The sequence below is a fragment of the Phoenix dactylifera genome, unplaced genomic scaffold (genome assembly GCF_009389715.1).
Source record: "Phoenix dactylifera cultivar Barhee BC4 unplaced genomic scaffold, palm_55x_up_171113_PBpolish2nd_filt_p 000776F, whole genome shotgun sequence".
NCBI classification, from domain to species: Eukaryota; Viridiplantae; Streptophyta; class Magnoliopsida; order Arecales; family Arecaceae; genus Phoenix; species Phoenix dactylifera.
In genome coordinates, this window is record NW_024068147.1 from 214,460 (window position 1) to 238,586 (window position 24,127).

The 24,127-nt window shown below is 39.0% G+C and overlaps 1 protein-coding gene and 1 long non-coding RNA gene across 5 annotated transcripts; both read right to left on the minus strand.

Moving 5' to 3' along the window:
• Positions 1-4,823: 4,823 nt before the first annotated feature.
• Positions 4,824-7,738, minus strand: LOC103710548 (CAP-Gly domain-containing linker protein 1-like). Of its 4 annotated transcripts, none has more exons than XM_008796314.2 (5): positions 7,347-7,738; positions 7,082-7,225; positions 5,995-6,078; positions 5,732-5,853; positions 4,824-5,180 (listed from the first exon to the last, which is right to left on the minus strand). In XM_008796314.2, the coding sequence occupies exons 1-5, from the start codon at positions 7,587-7,589 to the stop codon at positions 5,156-5,158; spliced, it is 618 nt and encodes a 205-aa protein (XP_008794536.2). In that variant the 5' UTR covers positions 7,590-7,738; the 3' UTR covers positions 4,824-5,155. The 4 variants fall into 4 exon arrangements, with proteins under 4 accessions (XP_008794536.2, XP_038976253.1, XP_026661793.2 ...); XM_039120325.1 differs by having other exon boundaries at positions 5,732-5,889; XM_026805992.2 differs by lacking the exon at positions 4,824-5,180 and having other exon boundaries at positions 5,189-5,853.
• Positions 7,739-13,971: 6,233 nt separating this feature from the next.
• On the minus strand, positions 13,972-14,463 carry LOC120107152. The gene is made up of 2 exons (XR_005509080.1): positions 14,324-14,463; positions 13,972-14,216 (listed from the first exon to the last, which is right to left on the minus strand). It is a non-coding gene; the product is annotated as an uncharacterized LOC120107152 (long non-coding RNA).
• Between the last annotated feature and the right edge of the window lie 9,664 nt (positions 14,464-24,127).

The following is a 24,127-nucleotide window of genomic DNA, read 5'->3' on the forward strand; positions in this document are numbered from 1 at the left end:
CGTGCTCTCAGAATTTTCCAGCGTCCGAGCCGCATCAAAATCCTAGCTTCCTTCCCCATCGCGTGAGCCTAAGCATTCAAGTCTAGCCGGTCCATGCGATCACGGGAGACCGCAGCCCATTCCAAGCTTCACGCGATGAATCCATCAATAGCGTGCCAGCAACGCCCACGTCCGCACATCTACCTCCCGTCGATCCCGCTGCGTCCAGCCGTGAAGCATTCCGGATTCCATCCGCAACCCAGCCGCTCGTGAAGCCCGTGATCAGCATCTCCTCCGTGATCCAAGCTCCCAGAAGCTTCACAGCATCCAGCGCTTCCTTCCTTCCGCATCAGCCCGCCATCTTCGAGCATCCACCGGCTCCCTCTGTTGGCAAGCCATTGACCGGATCCGCCTCCCAAATCACCGGAAGAAGGAAATAGGAAGCAAATCCCATCGATCCTGCTTCCAATCAAAGAAGGGAAGATCAGCGACTCCCCTCACGCGTCCGTGATCTTCTCCTCCGCATCCAAGCATCCGTGCCAGCAGCACCCTCGGATCAGCCCCTCCTCCCAGCGCCCGGATCCATCTCCTTCCTCTATGCCATCAAAATCCCAGCATCACGCAGCCATCTCCCTCTTCCGCAATCACCGGCGATCCCGCATCCCCAGCCGATCCCACTGATCCCGCCTCTTCCACATCTCCAAGCCTATAAGAAGAGGGGAGAGGCCATCGGCTAGCGGGTGTGCTCGGTTGGGGGGTTGAGGCCAAGAACCAGGAGGGAGGGGGCGAGAGCTTGAAGAGCTCGGTTGAGGTCGGGTCCCAAGAAGAAGAAGGAAGGAGGAGTCGGCTGGTTCAAAAGAAACAGGGGAGAAGCCCTGTTTTCCGAGAAGAAGGAAGAAGAAAATATTATTTTAATATTTTTTTTATAGTGTTCAGCCGAGTTGTTGGTTCTTTTTATTTCAAGGATTTTCTTTTATGTTCTTGTAATCAATTTTCTTTCATGAAAGTGTTTTAGGTTTGGTTTAATATTTGCTTAAATATATAATCTATTAATTTTCTTTTATGCAATCCGTGCCCTAGGTTTGGTTTAGTCTCCGCAATTTATTTTATATATTCTGAAATTTTTAGTTTTAAGATAACTCTGAAATTTATTTTTGCTGTTCAACTGACGATTTTAATTCATAATCTGTCTTTAGAAATCGACCCCTACTCTGCATCCAATTTCAATTGCAAAGTTTTCCTTCTTCCCCTTGTTTATTTTCAATTAGAAAACATTCAACATCCCCGACGTAATGTTTTTCTTTTGATATTCAAAAATCAATTTTGAATCCGAGTGAACGTTCTAATTTTTATGCAACTCCAATCGCTTTCCTGTGGATCGACCTCTTACGACCACTATTCTTCGAGTAAGGAAGGTAAGAGTAGAATTAAATTTAACTTTTGTTCGTCGGTTCTAACAACGATCTGTCTAGCATATTTTTAGGTAGACAGGAATCGGACGAACACTTCTTCCAGTAAACCAAATAGAACTTTATTAGTTTTACTTCTGCTTATTAGAGAGCATTCATTGTACTCATTATTCATTCATCATATCTCTTTATATTTTAGGGTGACAAGTTTTGGGTGTATTGAAACTTAGGGAAAGATTAATGTATACCTTAAAATGTAGTATATAGGGTTTGCTCATGCCCAAAAAATGACTGACTAGCTTGAGATAAGCTAGGGTTCTTGGTCGGTGGTATTCAACATTTGTAATCGTTTGTGGATGATTAATTGATTGAAATTCTCAATGAGGGAGCCCCGGACTACTATAAATCTCTTATGGTTGTAGTGCATTGATTGTTTGTCTTATGCATTTCATTCTTTTCATTATTTATTACTTAATATTGTCTTTGCACATCACATACACTTTCAAAAATTAATTTTTGCCGCACATAATCTATAAAATTTTTAAAAATCTAATTCACCCCCACTGTTGAGTTTTTCGTGGGGCAACAAGTGGTATTAGAGCTTAGTACTCTAACCCCTCATTGACCTAACTGTCAAGAGTTAAAGATCAATGGCAGCCATAATTGGAACTTCTCTTGCTAAGAGACAATCTACAAACTGACACAAATTATACCTATTGGAAGGCTCACATGAGAGTTTTCATTCGGCACTTAATTCTAACTTAGGGAGTATCATAATCAATGGACCTCACATACCCACAAAAATGATTGATAGTGCATCCTCTCCCAAGCCCGAGGGCAAATGGGATGAGTTTGATAAAAAAATAGCTCAATTCAATGTTAAAGCCATAAATATTTTATATTGTTCTTTAGATGCTAATGAATTTATTAGAATCTCAACTTGTATTTTGGCCAAAAATGTTTGGGATAGATTAGAAATTATATATGATAGGACAAATCAGGTTAAAGAATCTAAGATAAACATGCCTATACATAAATTGAGATGGAACCAAATGAATCTATAACTAAAATATTCACTTGGTTTATTGATGTTATAAATGGATTAAAAAAAATGAAAATTCTTGTACTAACAATGATCTCATGAGAAAGATTCTAGGCCATTGCTGAGGATTGGGAGGCAAAGGTCATGATGATCTAAAATACAAAGGATCTCAACAAGCTACCTTTAGAAGAGCTTTTTGGTTCATTGATGACTCATGAGCTGACCATGAAGTAGAACCATGAGGATGAGTCAAAGACATTTCAATAAGCAACGAATATTTTAGTTAGATAAATCAGGCCATAAATTAAATAATTATTTATAAAAAATAAGCATATGAAATTTATCAATTTAAAACTAAATTCAAATATGCAGCATTATCAAAACACTACGCATAGCAAATTCAATTTTTCTCAATATTTAAATGTCGTTTATAAATTAATTTCTTTCAAATCATCAAATTCAACTCGATAGCTATGAACTATGATCACATCAAAGTGCCAACGCATGATCTCCTAATGGCAGGGTATCAAAATGCTATTGTATGATCCCCTAACGGTAGGGTATCAAAATGCTACCGCATGATCCCCCAATGCGGACATCGAAATGCCAATGTATAACTCTCACCGACGGAATATCGAAATGCATAATACCCACCAACAGGATATCGTAATGCCAACGTACAACCCCCACAGACAAAGTATCAAAAAACCCTCATATAACCCCCATTAGCAAGGTATCGAAGTGCCAACGTACAACCCCTACTGGCAAGGTATCGAAGTGCCAACGTTCAACCCCCACTGGCAGGATATTGGAGTGGCAATGTTCAACCCCCACCGGCACAATATCGAAATGCCAACATACAACCCCTATTAGCAGGGTATCAAAACATTGTCTCACTGCGAGTCCAAATCTATTTCAAATCAAAATGCTTTTTCTCAAAAGCATGTTTGGTACTGTAAATTGTAAGATACATTAAAATTATATAATATGAAAATCAATTGAGCTTGGTTAATACGTTCAATTAAGAATCATACAATATTCTAAAAAAGCATATATAATATTAAAATACTATGCATCAGATTCATAAATCAAATATAATTTGATTCAAAAAATATTATAATTTACTGATAAATCTGGAAAAAGGGTTATATTATTTACTTTGCGAACGAAACCAAATTATAGGTCCAAATAATTTCAACAATCTCTCTTAAAACCTAAAGCTCCGACGAGCGCTAAATTAAAATTTTCAATTAGTATTGTGAGCCAAGACTGTTGGAAGTCAAGAGAAAGAGAAGAAACTAGCAATGGTTTAGCGGTGGTGATCAGCAAAACTTATCGGCAATGAGAGAAAAAGGGGATTGGGTTTCTTTAAATAACCGTTGGAGGCTAGGTTTTTTAGCTCCCATAGAAACGGGATGGAGGAGGAGTCTGTGTCTTACTCCAAGTCGAACATGGCTTTATCTTTTTTGTTATCCATCTCTTACTCCAAGTCGAACAAGGCTCTATCCTTTTTGTTATCCATCTCCTACTCCAAGTCGAACAGAGCTCTATCTTTTTTTTCATCTCCTACTCCAACTCTTATATTTGGACTGGTCAAGCAGACTAGGCCCAATTCTTTACTAGCTTGGCTGAGTATTACAGTTAAATTGCTGGTATATTGCCAAGGTCATCTGAATTTTATGGATGGAATAAGTATAAAGTGAAAGTGAAATGAAGGGGGGAAGGAGGAAACAGAGTGAGGGTTCTGGATAGTTAGAGAAGTGATCAGACAGGCAGAATCAGAAAAGCTAAAATATCAGGTACAGAGAAGTAAAATACTGCATTAAAATGATGAGAAATTCCTAATGCAGTCTCCAATCAAAGGTGAAAAAGGTTGCAGAAGACTTCAGCAAACAGAGGATATCAACCTCTTCTCAGTGAGGGTGCATTTTTCCAGATTGTCCACAAGGAAGTGAACTTGGCAGTGAGCCTGAAATTTTGAGCTTCAGCAAAAAAATTGGTGATTAAACTATGAGCAATCCATCATAGACTTGGACTATCAATAGATTAGTTAAGACACAAATGAATGAACCTGTTGGACATATTCATGCAAATGACCACATGGAAAGGAACTTTAAAAATTCCATCTGTGTAAATAAACTTTAAAATGTTCCAACAAAACCAGAGTAATGGCATCAAAGCATTTCGATGCACGCAAAGTTTGACTGCATGAAGCCTATTCAATGTCATGTCGCTGGTTGAGAGTGGCAAGCAGGTTAAGAGCCAAATATGGTTCAGAGTGCAACCAGCTTTGATACAGCTAATACATAGATCAAGAATGTATCAAACCAAATAGGGCAACCGAGTGCTTTCATCACACAACATATAGTAAAACTTGGAGTACTGATCAGACATTGACATGAACATAGAACTCGGGTTTTCATTTTCATTTATCACTGTGGATGCAAGAATGTAAAAGAACAAACACTCAGAAAGGAGACATAAGTTTCAGTGTTGAGTTTCTTCCCAATGCCTTGTACATCAAGAAGTAGAAATGAAGCTGAATATAGAAAACATTACAAGAAGTATAGCACTATTCAAGTATCTGTCGAAGAGCTCCACATGGCATAGAAGACACCATTCAAAGAACCAGTTACACTTCTCAATATAAAACCATGATACTGTTACAGAAGTAAAAGTGGCTCTCCACTGCACTGCTATAAAGTGCCTCTGGGTTGGATTCATTTCACTTAGGCTTGAGTTCACATCCCCTGGATACCAGTTGTACAAAATTAAATATAAACAAGAAAAAATTATGATGATCAACAGATCAAGTAAAGCACATTAGAGGAGAGACAATGGAAAAATACTATATCCCCCATAACTTATCCTATTTTTGGTTCCTGATATTAGTTAGACATCATAACTCTTTTAGGTGTTAGGCATCATAAATATTTACGAAATCAAGAGTCATTAACGATGAAGTCAGAAGAGAAAATAAAGTGATACTTCAGTTAATCATCCAATACCAAGAGTCTTAACCACATGAGGGAAGTATAAACGTGTGATTGATGGTAGTCTGATTATATCATTGGTTGGATGCAACTAATGTTTAGCATGAAGAAAATCCACTTATTATTCTGTGCTGGAAACTTGTTACTCTAATAATTATTGCCACTAGTGATCATCAACAACTTCTCTCTGAAGTATCTAATGATTTAATTTTTCACATGAAAAGGAGTCCATCTAGGATACAAGCCCCAGATGCACTAAAAAAATAACTCTCCATACAAATTCATAGCTGAAAAAGGACTTTACATACATTTTGTCTAGAATATTTCTCAATTCAGCAGAAGCACTTGTGGAATGCTTGCTCTCAGATGCTGGACGCATGTTTCTCTTTTCAATAGGTAGGAGGTAGTCACTTTCTTCAAGTAGCTGCATCTGCAGGTTCTTAATCTCTTTGTTTAGTGCCTTGACCTTGGATAAAAATTAAGAAACTACATGTTTATGATTTATAAGAAGAAAAAAAACTTAGACGTCTATGATTGGTAATACAAGAGAAAAATTGTTCAATCTTCTTACCTCCAAATTGGATCTTTGAAGGTTGATGCTCATGCTGGTGTTCTCACTTTGCAGGGATTCAAGCTGAGAAGACAATCTTGCCATCTGGAGAAATAGCAATGTCTTATAAAGGAACAAATTTTATGGATACAATGTTATGTTGATCGGGCAAAAAGACTGAGGAACGTGAGTCTACAGGTTTAAGGCTATAACTGAAGATATAATTTATTTAAAAACAAATGAAGAGAAAACTATCTTATCTATAGAATATAGCAGGGAGACCTATTTCAAATCCAGCATACATATACAACTTCTCTGTAGAAGTTACAAACTCGCATTAAGCATGCTAGTGACAAAATTACAACAAAGAAGTACTGCATGAGAATCAATCTATGGTGCTAGTAAGTTGGTGATCAAGAAAGCTGATGTGGACCCTCGGTCGAAGAATCCATAACATTTTGGCCCATCTTTGGAAATCAGATACTATCTTATATGTTTACAGAAGAAGAATAAAGAATAAAGGAGCATAATGCCTTCAAAGGCCATAAATAATTATACAAGACCATATATAGGTACTATATCCATGAGGCTAAACGAAAGAGAAAAGATGAAAAGTTTCTAAAATGGAAGGGAGATGGAAATGATGCATATTAAATACAGGTGAAGCAGGGCATCCAACAAGATCGATCAACGGTCCGATGTAACCCATACAAGATTTCAGAACGTAATGCAAGAAGTTATTCTAACAATTAAAAGGATCAGTGAAACACCCATTGTCTAGTCCAAAGACAAACGATTACTCTGCCTTCATGTCCTTGTGTTTTCCATAAATAATGCCATAACATATTAAAAAGAATTCTTCAATGTTGCTCTGATGTTGCAAAAAATGGTATAACATGTAAACAAAGAAAAGATTACTCTTCCTTCATGTCCTTGTGTTTTCTTACCAATGCAAGCATTAGTTTTCACCATTTTCTTGATATATATTTTTCTACAGTCAGTAAAATTTCTACGTCCAGCATATTGAAGTTGGTTGAATCAAGAAAATTCACAAAGTATTACTATTTCAAGTTTTGATCAAGAAGAAGCAAGAAGATTCATCTCGTACCTGTTCCTTTTGATGTCCTTCTACTGTCTCAAAACGCTCAAGTTCTTCCTTGATAGACTTCGCTGTATCCTCTAGTGCGGCACTTTCCCTTTCCTTGTTCTCCTTTTCCTGGAGGCACGTCATCAGCTTCATCCTCGTGTCATCCTGTTACAATTACAATGGAACATGATGGTAGCAAAAAGAAAAATTAAAGAACCCTATCCATATATCTGTGGAGAGATAGAGAGAGATTAGAAAGGCAAGAATTAGGGAAAGGAGCACAAACCTCGAGTTGTTTCAAGCGCATGCCAGAGTTGTCCATTAACTCCAGGAGGACCCGGATTTCATCTCGAAGGCGGATCTGTTCCTTCTCGCAATCGTAAAGCTGCTGCTGCTGCTTGAGATCAGAGATCTCATCTTGGACTTGGAGGCTTCTGCGGTCGTCCAGGTTGATGAAGGGCTGCAGCTCCGATGATGAGCTGCTGGTGGATTCTTGGATGTTCCTCGGGAACCGTGGAAAGAGCTCCATTGTTGGGGAACCAAGAGAAACCAAGAAACCCCACAAGAACTCCAAGAACAAGAACGGAGGTGGATATCGAAACTAAGAGCAAGCTCTTCGCGTCGGAAATGGGAAAAATGGACCTATTCAAGGAACGATGAAACGCCAATTCTGCTCTCCACACGTGGCGCTGTAGCATTGGACCATTTTTAAGGATACTCGTCCAATGCTACAGCATTGCATTTGTTTAAATATAGTATGCTCCGTCGGTACGAACCCAACGGTATTGGGTGAGGCTGCAAATAGGTCGGAAGAATCCGTGATCCAACCTGCGGAGATTCGATCTGACCCGATGCAATCCGAATTTTAGAATCTAGGGATCTGAATCGCGTTCTAAAATTAGATCCAAACTATTTTTTGAGTCGGTCTAGATTTACTGAATCTGATCCGACTCAATCCGAATGGACCCAAAAGAATGAGCAAAACAGAAAGGAAACCCAAACGCCGAGCTCTCAAGCTTTTGGTTTAACTCGGGACAGGTATAGCTGCAAGAAAGCCAGAGAACCAGACCCAAGATGGTTTCTTTAATGATGGGAGCTATCTCAGATGTGTTCTTGTGCCAAAAGAAGAAGAAGAAGAAGACAGGAACTCCACACAGCTGTGCTCTTTTTCAGAATCTCTTGGGCCCAGAAGAGAGAGAGAGAGAGAGAAGACTGCTGGTTTGAGTTGGAAGGAGGGTGGCTTGTCTAAGGACCAGATATGTTGCTAAGTAGGTGGCCTTAACAGCACTGAGTTGGTGGTAATGGAAACAGAAAAAGAGAAACAAAATCAGGATAAAGGCTGCACAAAGCCACCTAAAATCCAGCAAAAACTCAGAAAAATGAGTCTGCTTTGTGATAACATGCAAGAGAGTTCTTTTTTTTGTTTGTGGGTGGTGGTACTATTGGTCGTTTTTAAGTGAATTTATGGCGGGTTTTCAAGGCAGACAGGAAGGAGATATGGGTTTCTTAGGAGCTTGTTAGCTTCCTCCCATGGCCTTATTATTCTCTAAGGGATGGGAAATGCCAGCCAATGAGGAGGAAAAGCCCTAATAAGAGTAGGGTTCAAGTGTGGGAGGATAGCAACAAGCATAGGTTCACAGAATCCAAAAGAACCTCGGCCCGTCAGGATTCTCTCTTGATCCATTACATTGTTGGTACCTCTGGTGTCTCGGTAGCTGGTCTTTTTTTTTTTTCCTTCTGTTTTTTGGTTTTTGTTTCTTTAACTTTTGAAGGGAGAAAGTGAGGGAACACTGAACTAAATATGGGTCATGTGCCAGTTTTCAGCAATGGAATTGGATTTTGGAAGTAGGTCTGGGATTTTTTTTGTCCTCCTGAGAGGGGAGCAGGGAGACACCAAGTTCCGTCCAATCAGTCATGTGGATAAAAATTAGTGTGATATGAAATTTGGCTTGTAGAGCGACTTAGTTAGTAAGTCATGGGTCATCTGTTCTAACTGGAGGTCAATTGCAAGTCTTCAAGTGGGTCACCCAGCACCTCATAATGTGTACTCATTGCCCATAGACCCCTCTATTAAAAAGAGAAAAAAAATCATATACTTACATACCATGCGCATCACTTTTTTTTCTTCTTATTATCAAAAAAAATCTATTTTATTAATAAAATTTTAAAAAATATAAATTGTTTGCTATAGTTAACTATCTTAAAAATATAAATATGATGATGATGGCTGAGGCGTAGATAGTGATGGTTGAAATAGTAGGAGCTGTAGTGGTGGTGGCAATCACATCAATGAGGGAGGTAATAATAATGTGGTGGTGGCAGCCATAATGGTGGTGATGGTGTTAAGGCAAAGGTTGTAGTAACAACAACGAGGATATATAATGGTAGTAGTGGAAACGATAACAGTAATGGTGATGGCGTCGTGGTGGAGATAACGACGATAGTGGAGGTAGAAATGAATAAGGCTATGGTTGTAGCAATGGCGAGGATATATAATGGAGGTGGTGGGGATGATAAAAGACAAGAATTTCTTATTTTAGAATTAGTGAAAGTAAAAAAATTTTATTTTTATTTTTTAGAAATAAATAAAATATTTTTTTAAAAAAATAAAAAAATAAAAAAATATTACAAAATATGTTTTTATCTTGATATCCATGACTTTGCTTTCAAACAAAAAAATAAAAAAATAAAAGTGTTGCCAAATATATCAAGCATCAACTCATACCCTCGAACTAGGAACAACTCAGCTTAGCTCATCTCAAATTTGAGCTGGATTTGACATCCCATGAGCTAGCCCAGCTTATAATACACTAATGGTTACACATGTGAGATCTAATATCTTTTGTGACATTGCAACTTGCAAGAACTGGCTTTCACCAAGTTTTGAGAGGTTGGAGAAATTTATGGAAGGGCTATCTCTCATTGTGTAACCCCTGCACCTTGGTGCCCGACTCGACCAAATCTTAATGGTGTAGGTTATATCCGACTTGTTTAAACTTGGGGGTGGGGCTGGCTTCAATTCTGATACTCGAAGCGGATTCGTGGCGCGTGTGGGTAACGATAAGGCTCCGTCGTCCCATCGGCCGTCTAATGGTCGCTCATCCCGTCCATCAAGCCGCTGCATGCCCATCCTCTCCATTGTTGCCATGGTGGAGCTTAAGAAGCTCTTAGAAAGCATTCCCAGATTCGTGGCTTGGGCGTCAACTCTACCCTAAAAGCCGCTGTTTTCGAGGGCATGGTCGGCTCGTAGTCCACCCACAAGGCTCTCAGCCTCGGCTTCGAACTCATTCACAATTGCAAGATCACCAGCTGTGCTATCCCTCCTTATTTTGTAGGTTGGCACCATGTAAAAACATCTTTATAGAGGATCATAATAGAACCAAACTTTAAGAAGCAAAGCATACCTGGATCCATTGATAGACTGATTGCTTAAAGCTTCCTTTCTTCCTGGATGATCAAATCTTTTGTTCGTATCTCCCTCTTGGCCCCTGTTCGAACACCCAGGCGATGGAGTCCTTTTTCTGTGTTCACTTGCTAGGCAGAGGGTGAGACCCGTTATGTTATCCTACCATCAAGGATAATGCGTCCACTTCTCACGGGATTGTAACTGACTACGATGTGGTCATGTGGGTCAAAACCCAACATTCTCCCACTTGACCCATATGACCATACTTTAGTTAGAAATGATATAAACATTAGGCGCGCATCATTCTAATCCATATATAGTCACTTGGGTCATCATAATACCATAATTAAACAACTTACTAATGCGAGTCAAGGCGGTTCCACATCAATATAATGACACAGTTCCTTCCAAGTACCACAACACTAGCAAATTATTTAACCATAGTCCATAAATGAGAAGTATCTTTAATGGTCAAACATTATGTCTTTGTCAAAGACAATTCCTGTAATCATACATTCAAACCCATACATGTACATATATTTGAAGAACAGGAAAAACAGAAACATAATCAATTATATCTAAGTGTCAAAGAAATAAACATAATACAATCCTCAACTAATATCATGGATTACAACTAAGACCCATTCTTTCAACATGCTCTTTAAAAGTCTTCGGTTGTAAACCTTTTGTTAAAGGATCTGCAATCATGAGCTCTGTCCTCATATTTTCTATAGACACATTTTGTTTCTGAACTTCCTCCTTGACAACAAAATATTTAAGCTCAATGTGCTTGGCACCATTAGAATATTTGTCGTTTCTGGAGAAATGGACGGCTGCAGTATTGTCACAAAAGATTCTCAGCGGCCTGGCAATAGAGTCGACAACCCCAAGTCCCGAGATAAAGTTACGCAGCCACAAACTATGAACCGTGGCCTCAAAGCATGCCACAAATTCTGCTTCCATGGTGGACGAAGCAGTGCTTGTCTGTTTGGCACTTTTCCATGAGATTGCTCCTCCAGCTAATAGGAACAAATAGCCAAACGTTGACTTTCTACTATCCACACATCCAGCAAAGTCTGAATCCGAATAGCCAATCACCTCAAGGCTATCTGACTTTCTATATGTAAGCATGTAATTCTTTGTTCCTTGCAAGTATCTCATCACCTTCTTTGCAGCTTTCCAGTGATCCATCCCTGGATTACTTTGGTATCTTCCTAGCATTCCAACTGCAAAACTGATGTCCGGTCTGGTACAGGTCTGAGCGTACATCAAGCTACCAACTGCAGAAGCATAAGGTATATTTTCCATCTGCTTACGTTCCAATTCATTCTGTGGGCATTGCATGAGACTAAATTTATCCCCTTTCTGAATTGGAACAACACTGGCTGAACAATTCTCCATACCAAATCTCTCTAGAACTCTGTCTATATATGCCTTTTGAGACAACCCTAACAATCCACGTGATCGATCACGAAATATTTCAATGCCTATCACGTAGGTTGCCTCATTCATATCTTTCATTTCAAAGTTCTTTGAGAGAAAAACCTTAGTTTCATACAATAAGCCAAGATCACTACTGGCAAGCAATATGTCATCAACATATAGGACCAAAAAGATAAACTTGCTCCCACTGACCTTCAGGTATATACACCGATCAACAGTGTTTTCCTTAAAACCGAAGAAAATGATGGTATCATTGAACTTGCGATACCATTGTCGGGAAGCTTGTTTAAGACCATATATTGACTTCTTTAATTTGCAAACCATGTGTTCTTTTCCCTTTAATGGAAAACCTTCGGGCTGGTCCATATAGACTTCTTCATCTAAACTCCCATTCAGAAAAGCAGTTTTTACATCCATTTGGTACAACTCTAAATCATAATGTGCAACCAAAGCCATAATAATTCTAAATGAGTCCTTTTTAGATACAGGAGAAAAGGTCTCTTTATAATCAATGCCTCCTTTCTGAGTGAAACCTTTGGCCACCAGTCTGGCTTTATGTCGTTCAACATTACCCTTTGAGTCGAGCTTGGTCTTAAAGACCCACTTACACCCAACTGTCTTACAACCTTCGGGCAAATCAACGACATCCCAGACTTCATTCTGATCCATTGATTTCAACTCATCTTTTATGGCATCAATCCATTTAATAGAATCAATACTTTCTATGGCTTGTTTAAAAGAAACCGGATCTTTTCTTGTCCCTATATCAAAATCAAATTCTTGTAGATAAACCATATAATCATTTGGAATGGCAGATCTTCTTTCTCTTTGAGATCTCCTTAATGTCATCCCTTGTGGTTCTTCTACAACTTGTTCAGTGGTGATAACTTCATTATGGAGTGTTTGATCATTAATTTGTTGTTCATTGTTATTAAACTGTGTGACAACTGTAGGAACAACAATTTTCTTAGAAGTCATGGGTAAAGGGACTTGCACCCTAACTTCTTGAATTTTCACATTTTGTGGTTTATCACTCCCACTGGTTTCACCATTCTCAATGAATTTGACATTACCGGTCTCTATAATTCTTGTACTATGGTTAGGACAGTAAATCCTATACCCTTTGGATTTTTCGGGATAACCTATAAAGTATCCACTAATCGTTCTAAAATCCAATTTCTTTTCATGTGGATTATAAATTCTGGCCTCCGCCGGACAACCCCAAACATGCAGGTGTCTTAAACTCGGTTTCCTTCCTGTCCATAGCTCAAAAGGAGTTTTTGGAACTGCCTTACTAGGAACCCGGTTTAATATGTATACAGCGGTCTTAAGGGCTTCCATCCACAACGACATGGGTAAAGGAAAATTACTTAACATACTCCTAACCATATCCATAAGAGTACGATTACGCCTTTCAGCTACTCCATTCTGCTGTGGCGTTCCCGGCATAGTGTATTGAGCACGTATGCCATGCTTTTCTAAGAGTTTAGCAAATGGGCCAGGGTGTTGTCCTGTTTCATCATACCTACCATAATATTCACCACCTCTATCAGACCTGACAATTTTCACCTTTCTATCTAATTGTCTTTCAACCTCAGTAATGTATACCTCTAGGACATCCACTGCCTGAGATTTTTCATGCAACAAATAGACATAACCATAACGTGAAAAATCATCAATAAAGGTGATAAAATACTTCTCTCCACCAAATGATGGGGAGTCAAAAGGCCCACAAATGTCTGTATGGATAATTTCAAGAAGTTCTTCACTTCTTGTGGCAACTTTCTTTGTGTGTTTGGTTTGCTTTCCCTTAATGCAGTCTACACACATACTGAGATCAGTAAAGTCTAAGTTTGACAAAATCCCATCCTTTACTAATCTCTCTAACCTTTCTTTGGATATATGACCCAATCTTTTATGCCACAAGTTAGAAGATTTTTCATTTATCAGGTTTCGTTTAATTCCAACATTATGATGCAAGGTCATAAGAGTTTCAGCAAAATGATTATCAAGATTTACTTTATATAAGCCATCACACAAGACACCAGAACCAATGAAGAGATTGTCTTTGAAAAGACGCAAACTACCATTCCCAATTTTAAAGAAATATCCTTCAACATCAAGTTTAGAAACAGAAATTAAATTTCTAGAAATAGAAGGAACATAAAGAGTCTGAAGCAAATCTAAATGACAACCAGTATTTAAAAACAAACGATAGGTTCCAACAGCAGTTACTGGAACTCTAACCCCATTCCCCAAAAAGATAAAACTTTCATTTGGATCTTGCATCTGGGTTGTAAGGAATCCCTGCATCGTATTTGAAACATGAACATTAGAACCTGAGTCAAACCACCAAGTATTAGAAGGAACTTCAGTAAGGTTTGATTCAAAACATACATAAGCCAAAGGCTTACCTTTCTTTTCAAACCATGCCTTGCGTTTATGGCAGTCCTTCTGATAGTGTCCCAATTTTTTGCAGAAATGGCATCTATCTTTGTTTTGTTTCTTCTTATGAACCTCGGTATCATGATGAGGCTCTTTACCCTTGGATGGTCCACTCTTCATGCCCTTTCTTGGCTTCTTCCATTTCTTCCTGGCTCCATGACTTACAAGATTGACAGAATGATATCCTTGTTGCTTAAGTCTTGTCTCCTCTTGAACAAGCATACTGGTCAATTCATTCACATTCCACTTATCCTTAATAGTGTTATAGTGAATTTGAAATGATCCAAATTGAGGAGGCAAGGAGTTCAAAATAAATTGAACCAAAAAGGATTCATTCACATCCATCCCTAGAGCCTTCAGTTTAGCTGCTATATTTGTCATTTCAAGGATATGCTCATGCATCCCACAAGTACCATCAAATTTCATGGTGGTTAGTTTAGCCATTAATGTCCCAGCCAGAGACTTATCAGCAGATCGGAAACGTTCTTCCACAATTTTCAATAATGCTTGAGCACTGTCACATTCAGGAAGCGTTGACTTGATATTATTCGCTATACTCATCCGCATAAACATAATGCTCAATCTGTTCGATCTTTCCCAAGTCTTATAAAAAGACCTTTCTTCCGAGCTGCTCAAATCAGTAATGTCAGCCGGTTTCTCAGATCGGAGTGCTAAATCAAGATCCAGAACACCTAGGTGAAACTGGACTTGTTCATTCCACTCTGAGAAATTAGTTCCATTAAAGATCGTAACAGATGAAGCTTGCGAATGAAGCGAAACAGGAATAGATACTGCAATAAGAAAATTAACAATAAGAAAATGCTTACAACATTAACACTTTGAGTTAGCAATAATGATGAATAACATAAATAGTATTACCATAATACACCTTTGGGTAGTAATCATGAAATACTAAATTACTATTATGGTGATTCTCAATTCACCTAGGAATAATTAATGATATAGGTCCAAAATTCAAATAGGTCTGTTGCCTTTGAGCATCCAAAACCTATTAAATCAAGGATACTCATTAATTATCCTAACTCAGCAAATCAATCATTTGAAAGTGGTGCACCTTTGGGCCAATCCATAATATCTCATGATTGAAAAACTGTAAGTCATAATTTGCAAAGTCATTATCTTAATACATGGGATTAGAGTATTTGATGACTTGATGTCTATTAAACATTCTAGTTGGGTTACTTTGGCAACTACCAAACTATTTCATAATATAGACATCAAATTAAAATAATGACATTGCACATAATTGACAATTCATAATATGACAAATTAAAATAAAACATATATTTAATATTTTACTAATCTACACAATCAGTACATGTGTCATATCATGCTATCAAGTATGCTAAAATGTAAAATAAATGACAAAATTTTTTATCACATTACCCTACAAGGACCTCTGCATAAATAATATGTTTTATAGGGACTAAATTAACATATTTTGAGGACCTCTAAACAAGTGATATGCTTTACAGGGACTAAATTAAAATATTTTGTTTCTTATAGCCCTAGAAGGATGTCAGCATAAATAAAATGTTTCACAGGGGCTTAACAGAAACAATTTCATCCTTTAACAGCCCTCTAAGGACTTCACAATAAATAAAATATTTTATAGGGACTTAATAGAAACATTTTCAACTTGTAACAGCCCTCTAAGACTTCAGTATAAATGGTATGTTTCACAGGGACTTAAACAGAAACATTTCATTCTTTTATCATCCCGGGAGGGCTGTATAAAACAATAAAATGTTTCATAAGGGCTTAACTGAAAATTTCCCCATCAATTGACTAAACGAACTCGGGTTTTGGATCGAAACCCAAAAACCCGAACCCATTATGCCTGTTATGCCCCAGACGGGTTATCTATTCTGGGTTCGGGTCGAAACTCATGCCCAAAACCCGTTATGAATAAATTATTATTATTATTTTTTTTTTAAAAGAACTGAAGACGGGTCGATCCCGACCCGTCTTCCTCCTCTTTTAGCGGCGGGCTAGGGTTCCGCCGAACCCAGCCCGCCAGCCTCCGGTCGCCGGGGCGGTGAGCGCGCCGCTTCCCTCCGGTGGACTCGCCGCCCGATGGCGAGCCCACCGGCGGTCGCACGCCAGCAGGCAACGCCGGCGGGTTGGGGTTCCGCCGAACCCAACCCGTCGGCTCTTAGGAGCAGCGGGAGGCGATCATGCCGCCGGACGAAGTGCCGCCCGACGGCGCCACCGAAATGGGCCCGACGCCGGACGAAACGCCGCCCGACGGCGTCACCCGCAGGAATACGCCGACCGACGGCGATCATCCGGTGAGTTTTATCTTCCGACCCGTCTCCCTTTTTTTTTTTTTTTTTATGGAGTGGGAGGGAGACCATGGCCGGCGGCTACGCCGGATCTTCTGATGGCTCACGGCGGCATATGCCGGCCAGATCCGGCATCAGCAGGGTGATTCTTCCTTTTTTTTTTTTTTGGTTGTTTCTCAAATCCATGAATCCGGCCCTGGGATGGAAGCCATGGCCGAGAGTCGACGCTGGATCCCGTGTCGGCTCTCGGTGCCATGGCCGGCTAGATCCAACATTGGGATGATCCATCCCTGCGGCCGTGGAGACTATCCATGGGACTGTCAAAATAGGGGTTTTACCATTTACTGTGATCTGGTTCTAGGATGAACCAGGCTCTGATACCACATGTAAAAACATCTTTATAGAGGATCATAATAGAACCAAACTTTAAGAAGCAAAGCATACTTGGATCCATTGATAGACTGATTGCTTAAAGCTTCCTTTCTTCCTGGATGATCAAATCTTTTGTTCGTATCTCCCTCTTGGCCCCTGTTCGAACACCCAGGCGATGGAGTCCTTTTTCTGTGTTCACTTGCTAGGCAGAGGGTGAGACCCGTTATGTTATCCTACCATCAAGGATAATGCGTCCACTTCTCACGGGATTGTAACTGACCACGATGTGGTCATGTGGGTCAAAACCCAACACACCAGCCATACCATCATCACCATGCGCCTCGCCAAGTCCATCGACCAGGAGTTCACCACCGTCTCCGGCTTGAACTCTTTTTTCTCAAGATATCCAAGACGGAGGCCTTCACCCAGGCCTTTAGCCATGCCATTGGCATTTGCATCAAAGGAGGCGGCCAAGATCATCGGGGGTGAGGTCGTTGAACTTGCTGGAAAAGTTGCCAGCGGGCGCCTCCCGTTGTGGATTTTTTTAAATTAAAGACGTGCTGGCCGCGTCCGCGGAATGCCGACTCTCTTTGGCCTCCACAAAAAGACCCATATACCCCTGCACTAATATCTCTATATATACCCCTCAATTTCATCCTACTCAGATAGATCTGACCACGGTTCCGGTTCCACAAAAACCTAAAGCCTTACCGGAACCGAAAATAGTCGGTTCGGTTCCGATTTTAGAACTGCCGGTTCCGGTTTCGGTTCTAAACGGTTCTGGTTCCGATTTTTCAACATAAATTATAAAATTTTAAAAAAAAAATAGATTGTGTAATTAATTTGGAAAAAAAATAAATACAAATAGATTGTGTAATTAATACAAAATGATAATTTGTACCTCATTTTATTATTTACTATCAAAGTAAATTTTAATATTACAACTAGATAACATTATAAAAAAAATAATAAGTTACATTAAATAAATTTGGAACTAATTTATTTTATTATAAATGGAAAAAAAAGAAAAAATTAGGCTTGAACTTAATTAAAATTAAGCTGCCTACGTATCCTCTTGGGGTTTAGATGGATCAAAGCCCTCGTAGTTCACTTACTTTCATGGTTGAGCAATTAACCCCCTTACCTCAATGATCAATCACTATCATTGCTGCCGGCTGTAGACGATCCGCTAGTTCCAATGTCAAATAAGTCTTCACTGTCCTCAAATGTGTTATCTTGTAATCTACGTTCTGCCTTTCTCCAATCATCAACACATGCTTGGGCTTCCAAGTTATTCGGCCTTAAACAAGATCGTCGCTCATCTAAGATTTGACCTCTAGTACTGAATGTTTTCCAAAATGACCCTCAAACTAGCCATTTTTTAGTTGTTAGGAGGAAAAAATAGTCGTTTCCCAAAATGCCCCTCAAACTAGCCATTTTTTAGTTGTTAGGAGGGGTAAAATAGTCATTTTCGGTTCGGTTCCGATTCCGGTTCCATCAAACCGGGAACCTTAACCGAACCGTATTCCTCAAGGTTCCGGTTCGGTTAAGAACCGTGAGACATGGTTCCGATTCCGGTCCGGTTCTTTCCGGTTCGATTCTGGTCCGGCTTCTCGGTTAGAACCTGATCGTGGTCAGATCTATACTCAGGAGACGAAAAATTAGAGAAAAATATCAAAAAAATTCTGAAAAAAAGTTCTTCCTCTTAGCCACTTCTGATTTTTATTTTTGTAATTATATTCAGTTTATTTTATTCTTTTTATTTCGTTCTTTGCTAGATCTGCAAGTTTGATCGGATTCGATTTGGCTTCTTCCGAGACGTACCAAAAAAGAAGTTTAGGGTTGTCGTATCTCTGAGGAGAACAGACCCCATTGTTGACATCTTCCAGAATCTTTTCTGCTTTTTCCTCTTTCAAACATAAAAGTGGAATCCCATCGTAGGAGCGTTTATAGAGACCGCCCCCGCACACAACGAATTGCATTGCCAACCTTCTGATTGTCTTCTTATCATTTTCCGTTGCATGTTTGGGATACGTTTGGTGTTCAATATATTACCTGATGTCAGTAAACCATCGAAACGTTGAAGTCGCACGAGGAGTTCTATGTCCCCTGGCAGCAATGAATTGAGCAAATTATTCTGTAGCTTTACATCGGGATCCTATCCGAGCTAACGGCGCGGCAAAAGAAGCAGAGGTAGCTATTGAACAGGTTTGTCGAGTAAAAGCACAAGTTTTGGTAGACTCATACAAGCCAGCATCTTGACAGGATTGGGGAGCAGCTAGGGGGAGGCAGTAGACCAAGAGACCTGTACGTGAGGGCAAATACTTCTTTGGGACAATGTCTACGCGCTTCGACCGGCCTTCAGTCAGACTATTTTCTCTTACTTTTGTTTTAAATTTAGTATTAGTAGATATGTAGGATTTACAATTTTATGATTTGAATTTATTAAATGAATAGATTTATTTTGTGCTAGAATATGTTTCTTTTATGATAAAATAGATTTATTTTGATACCGAATAATATATATATATATATATATTATTTCTTTTAAAAAATTTTATTGATGACAATTATTGGATTTATTTGCTTAGTTAGGTGATATATTGCTAACAATCTTAAGAAGTGTTTATTTATTTTTTTTATTAGTAATATATGATTCAGTAAATCATTCTAAAAAGGAAATAATTTGTTTAACCTCCAAGAGGTTTATCATACCTCCATTTGGACTCCTCAAGGAGTAATTTTTAGATCCTATTCAAATGAAAAATTTGGAAATTGGATAATAATTAATTCATTGAATTGACTTATTAGATCTCAATCAATTATTCTAATAAGATAATAAATCATATAATTCATTGAATTGATATTTTAGATTTCAATTACAATAGTTGATTTGCTACCACAAAATTAGTAATCAACTATTCTAATAAGGTAATAAATCTTATAATTCATTAAATTGATATTTTATATCTCAATTACAATAATTGATTTGCTGGCACAAAATTAGTAATCAATTATTCAAATAAGATAATAAATTATATAATTCATTGAATTGATATTTTAGATCTCAATTACAATAATTGATTTGCCGGCACTAAATTTGTAATCAGTTATTACTAATTCAAAAAATTCAAACCAAAAATTTGGAAATTGATTGATACACAATAACCAATTTAAATTTGCACTTAGACTTTTTTAAAAATTAAATTTGTGTGATTTCTAGTGATTATATTCACTAACTAATAGTGTCAAAGAAAAGTTTATCAAAAAGGTATACGTGCCTAAGAAAGACTGGTACTTAAGTAAGCCTAGTACTCCAACACCAATCTGGAGCTGATCTGGTTATTATTTTTTGGATATATCAACTAGAGATCTAAAGTTCAATATAAATATTAGTGCAATCTTTTGATATAAACTTTTTGTTTTCATTTAGGTTTCTGTCTCTTTTCTATAATTTTGAACATATGGCCTCTAACACTAGTGATCATCTTGGTGCCAAACCTGAAAAATTTGATGGCTATAACTTTAAAAGTTGGCAAAACCAAATATGGCTCTGGCTCACCACATTAGGGTTGATATTAACCATAGGTGAGAGCACTACTGAAGTTAATAATGGATCCAATCCAACTACTTCACGGCCTGCTACTCGACAAAACTCAAACCCAAACCGGAGTTCATCCTCCTCCCACACTGAACCTTCTGCTTCTACCAACACACCCTTTAGGACTCCTCATGAGATAGACTATCATTGCATCCATAGAATCCTAGGTGCCATTTCTGAAAGGCTGTATGATATTTATTACACAGCCAAGAGTGCCAAAGAACTCTGGGACACCCTAGATAGCAAATATGGTCATAATGATGCTGGGGTAAAGAGGTTCAAGGCCTCCGACTTCAATAACTTTAGAATGGTGGACTCAAAGCCTATGAATGACTAAATCTATGATTTTAAATCCTGATCCACCAACTTAGGGCCAATGGGACCAATTTGGATGAATCATTTCAGGTAGCCTGTTTGATAGATAAACTACCTAATTCTTAGTCTGATTTTGCTAAGACTCTGAACCATACTGAAGAAGGTCTCACCCTATCCCAAGTCTTGAACTCCATTATAATTGAAGAGCAACATAGGCTAAGGAGTAAAACCTCTATCGGACAAAATAATGATGCTTATAATGTAGAGGCTCCACCTAGAAAAAATCAGAACTGACCCTTCAAAAATAAGCATTACAAAAAGAAACCCTACTACCCTATAAACCCTAACCACCACAATGGAAAACATATAGAATCCCAGGAGCAGAAGAAGAAGAAAGAGGAAGGTAGTGTTCGTTTCTGTTATGTGTGTGGTCGGACCAACCATTTGTCTTCCCAATGCTTCTATAAGAAAACTGCACCTCTTCAATCCAAGAAGAAGGGTCCACACACAACCAGTGTTCAAGTCAACATGGTGACTTCCGACGCTGGCTTCTCTGAGACAGCTTTTAGGTCTGTTTCCTTCACTCCTGAAGTTAACATAACTTTATAAGCACTTGATTGGTGGATTGATACCGGAGCTGCTATTCATATTTGTTCGGATCGCTCCTGATTTTCTTCTTACCAGGTCTCAAATGGAGGAGTTGTTGTTAGAAGTATGCCCTAGAAGCCAATTTGGCTGACGCATTATTTTATTCTGGGACATAAATTTGTACTTGACCTAATAATGAATTTATTAGAATGGGCATTCTTTTCATTCATGTTCTTATGTGTCCATGAATCGTCCAAGAAATTAATAAGATGATGACGCATATTCTCAAGAGTTGAGAATTTGAGGCATGTGTCATTGGTGATTAATTTCTGAATTGCTCCTGATCGATGGATCATCACGAGGACGGTGATCGATCCGCTGAGATTAGTGCACAGATCGCTTTCTTTGATGGACGAGTCTTGAGTCCACAGTGTGGCGACACTGGAGCAATTGTGCAAGTGCTTGTTAGAGAACAAGGGTACTGAGCGTGACCATAGCAAGTAGTCACTTGGATGTCTATCCACTCGTCAGTGACTTACTTGATGCTGTAGTTGTATGACTGGTCCTTTGACCTGCGATGCCTCGGCTATTCACAGTGAGGTTGCTGTAGTTTGACGAGCACATAAACATGAGCCCTAGCCAATTGGGTTCTTGTGGTGCAGATTGGCTGCAGTAGGTTCATTGTAGGAGTAGGGGTGCATCTAGATGGAATCTATCGATCTTGATAGGTTAAGAGAGATCCTATGTGATTTATGAGACTGAGTTCGTAAATCCTCGGCCGGGGTAGTATGTACAGTGGAAAAGGAGTTTTCCATTCTCGAACTTAAGTCGAATAAATCTTGACATATGACAGACGATGGGGTTTGACGAGTTATCCATGACCTCCGTCCTGTAGGGATCCACGATAGAAGGACTGTATTATATACTAACTGCACCTAGAGGTTCATCATTCCATTCTGCTGGGTAGCCACTACATGCTACTAGGTGTCACTGGTGGATGGTGAGACTCACAGGGACTATCTTGATGATTGATGATCCCTGGTGAGTTGAGTTGGAATTGTTCCAACCCATTGAAAGGAGTTTTCAATGATATTGTGATAGAGATCGCAGTATATCTCACTACCAGACAGAATAGAACCTATGGGGTCACACACATTAGAGGTATTGACCGATCTGATGGTTGAATTGTGATTTGCAATCACAAATAATTTATAATTATCAATTTGATTGATAATTGTTTTAACTCACTAAAAGTTAGTGAGTAGAAGAAGGAATAATTGCAATTGGATTGCAATTTAATTAAATCAATTGGACTTAATTAATTGGGTTTGATCTTATTTAATAAGAGTCCTATTTGCAGTAGGACTCCTAGAGTCCTAATTAGATTAGGACTTCAAATTAAATTAGAGTCCTACTTGGAGTAGGTTCCTAAAGTCCTAATTGGATTAGGACTAAAATTATATGAGTCCTAATTAGTTTAGGATTCCTAAAGTCCTAATTAATTTTGATCTAATAAATTAAGATGACTTCTAATTGAATTAGGATTGAAGAGTTCAATTGAGTCATGATTCAATTGGGTCCTAATTAGATTAGGACTCTAAGAGTCATAATTGATTTAATCTTATGGATAAACATGAGAAAATTAAGGAGGCTGAAAGTGGAGCCCACGCACCTCATGAGATGAGGCTTGGGCGTGGGGCATGAGAGGATAAGAGGGAGGGGCGTACGCCCCTCTCCTTGGGTTTTACGTGAGGAAAAGAAGGAGGGGCGTACGCCCCTCCTCTCTCCTTATGGATAGGTTTGGAGCTCCTATTTTTTAGGAGCTCCACATGCCAAATTAAATGAAGGCAAGGGGGCAGCCGTACTAGGTCAATTTCCTCCTCCCTTCGTGCCGTGATGAAGCCCCCTTCTCCTCAGGTTTTCAGCCGCCAACAAAAAAAAAAAAAAGGAGGGCATGCGGGCCCCCCCTTGGACCTCCCTCCTTGGAAGTACGTGGGGATTTCTCCTCTCCTTAAGAGCCATGAACAGCACCTCTCCAATCTAGTTTTTCAGCCGTGAGACAATGAAAAATATAGGGAGACGTGCATCCTTTCCTTCATCCATTTTTGGTTCCAAGACAAAGGGAAAAGAAAAGGCTGCAAGGCTTTTGTTTTTCTTCCTTGGATCCATCATTCTTCTTCCTCCTCCCCAAGGCAATCAAGAGTTGATTCAAAGGGAGATTTTCAACCATCAAAAGACATCTCTGCAAGGGAGCTAGCACCCCGGGGAGATTCGAGAGCTTTGATCGGTCCTCTCCTCGTGTGGATACCTGTAGAGGCCGGACGCGTGTGCGGCTTTAAGCGAACCTTCAACAAATACCACGATCATCAAATTGCGGTGATCATCTACCCGCACAAGGTGAAGATCTGATCTTCTTAATCATATAAAAAGTATTTAATCCTAATCTATCTACGAACGATGGTTTTAAAATATGTTCATGCGATGAACGGAATCTCGCGCATGTATTCCGCTGCGCGCAGAATTTTTCTGAAATTTTCTGCGGCGTGCGAGGGATTCCAACAGTTGTGATCATGACAAACAGCTCGAAGGCG

Bases quoted from the DNA above. Each gene is read 5' to 3' on its own strand.
- LOC103710548 (XM_026805993.2), bottom strand. From the start codon at position 7,589: ATGGAGCTCTTTCCACGGTTCCCGAGGAACATCCAAGAATCCACCAGC. The intron at 6,079-7,081 runs GTACGAGATGAA...CTATTTCTCCAG, and splicing joins AAGGACATCAAAAGGAACAG to ATGGCAAGATTGTCTTCTCA. The intron at 5,890-5,994 runs GTAAGAAGATTG...TTTTTATCCAAG, and splicing joins TTCAAAGATCCAATTTGGAG to GTCAAGGCACTAAACAAAGA.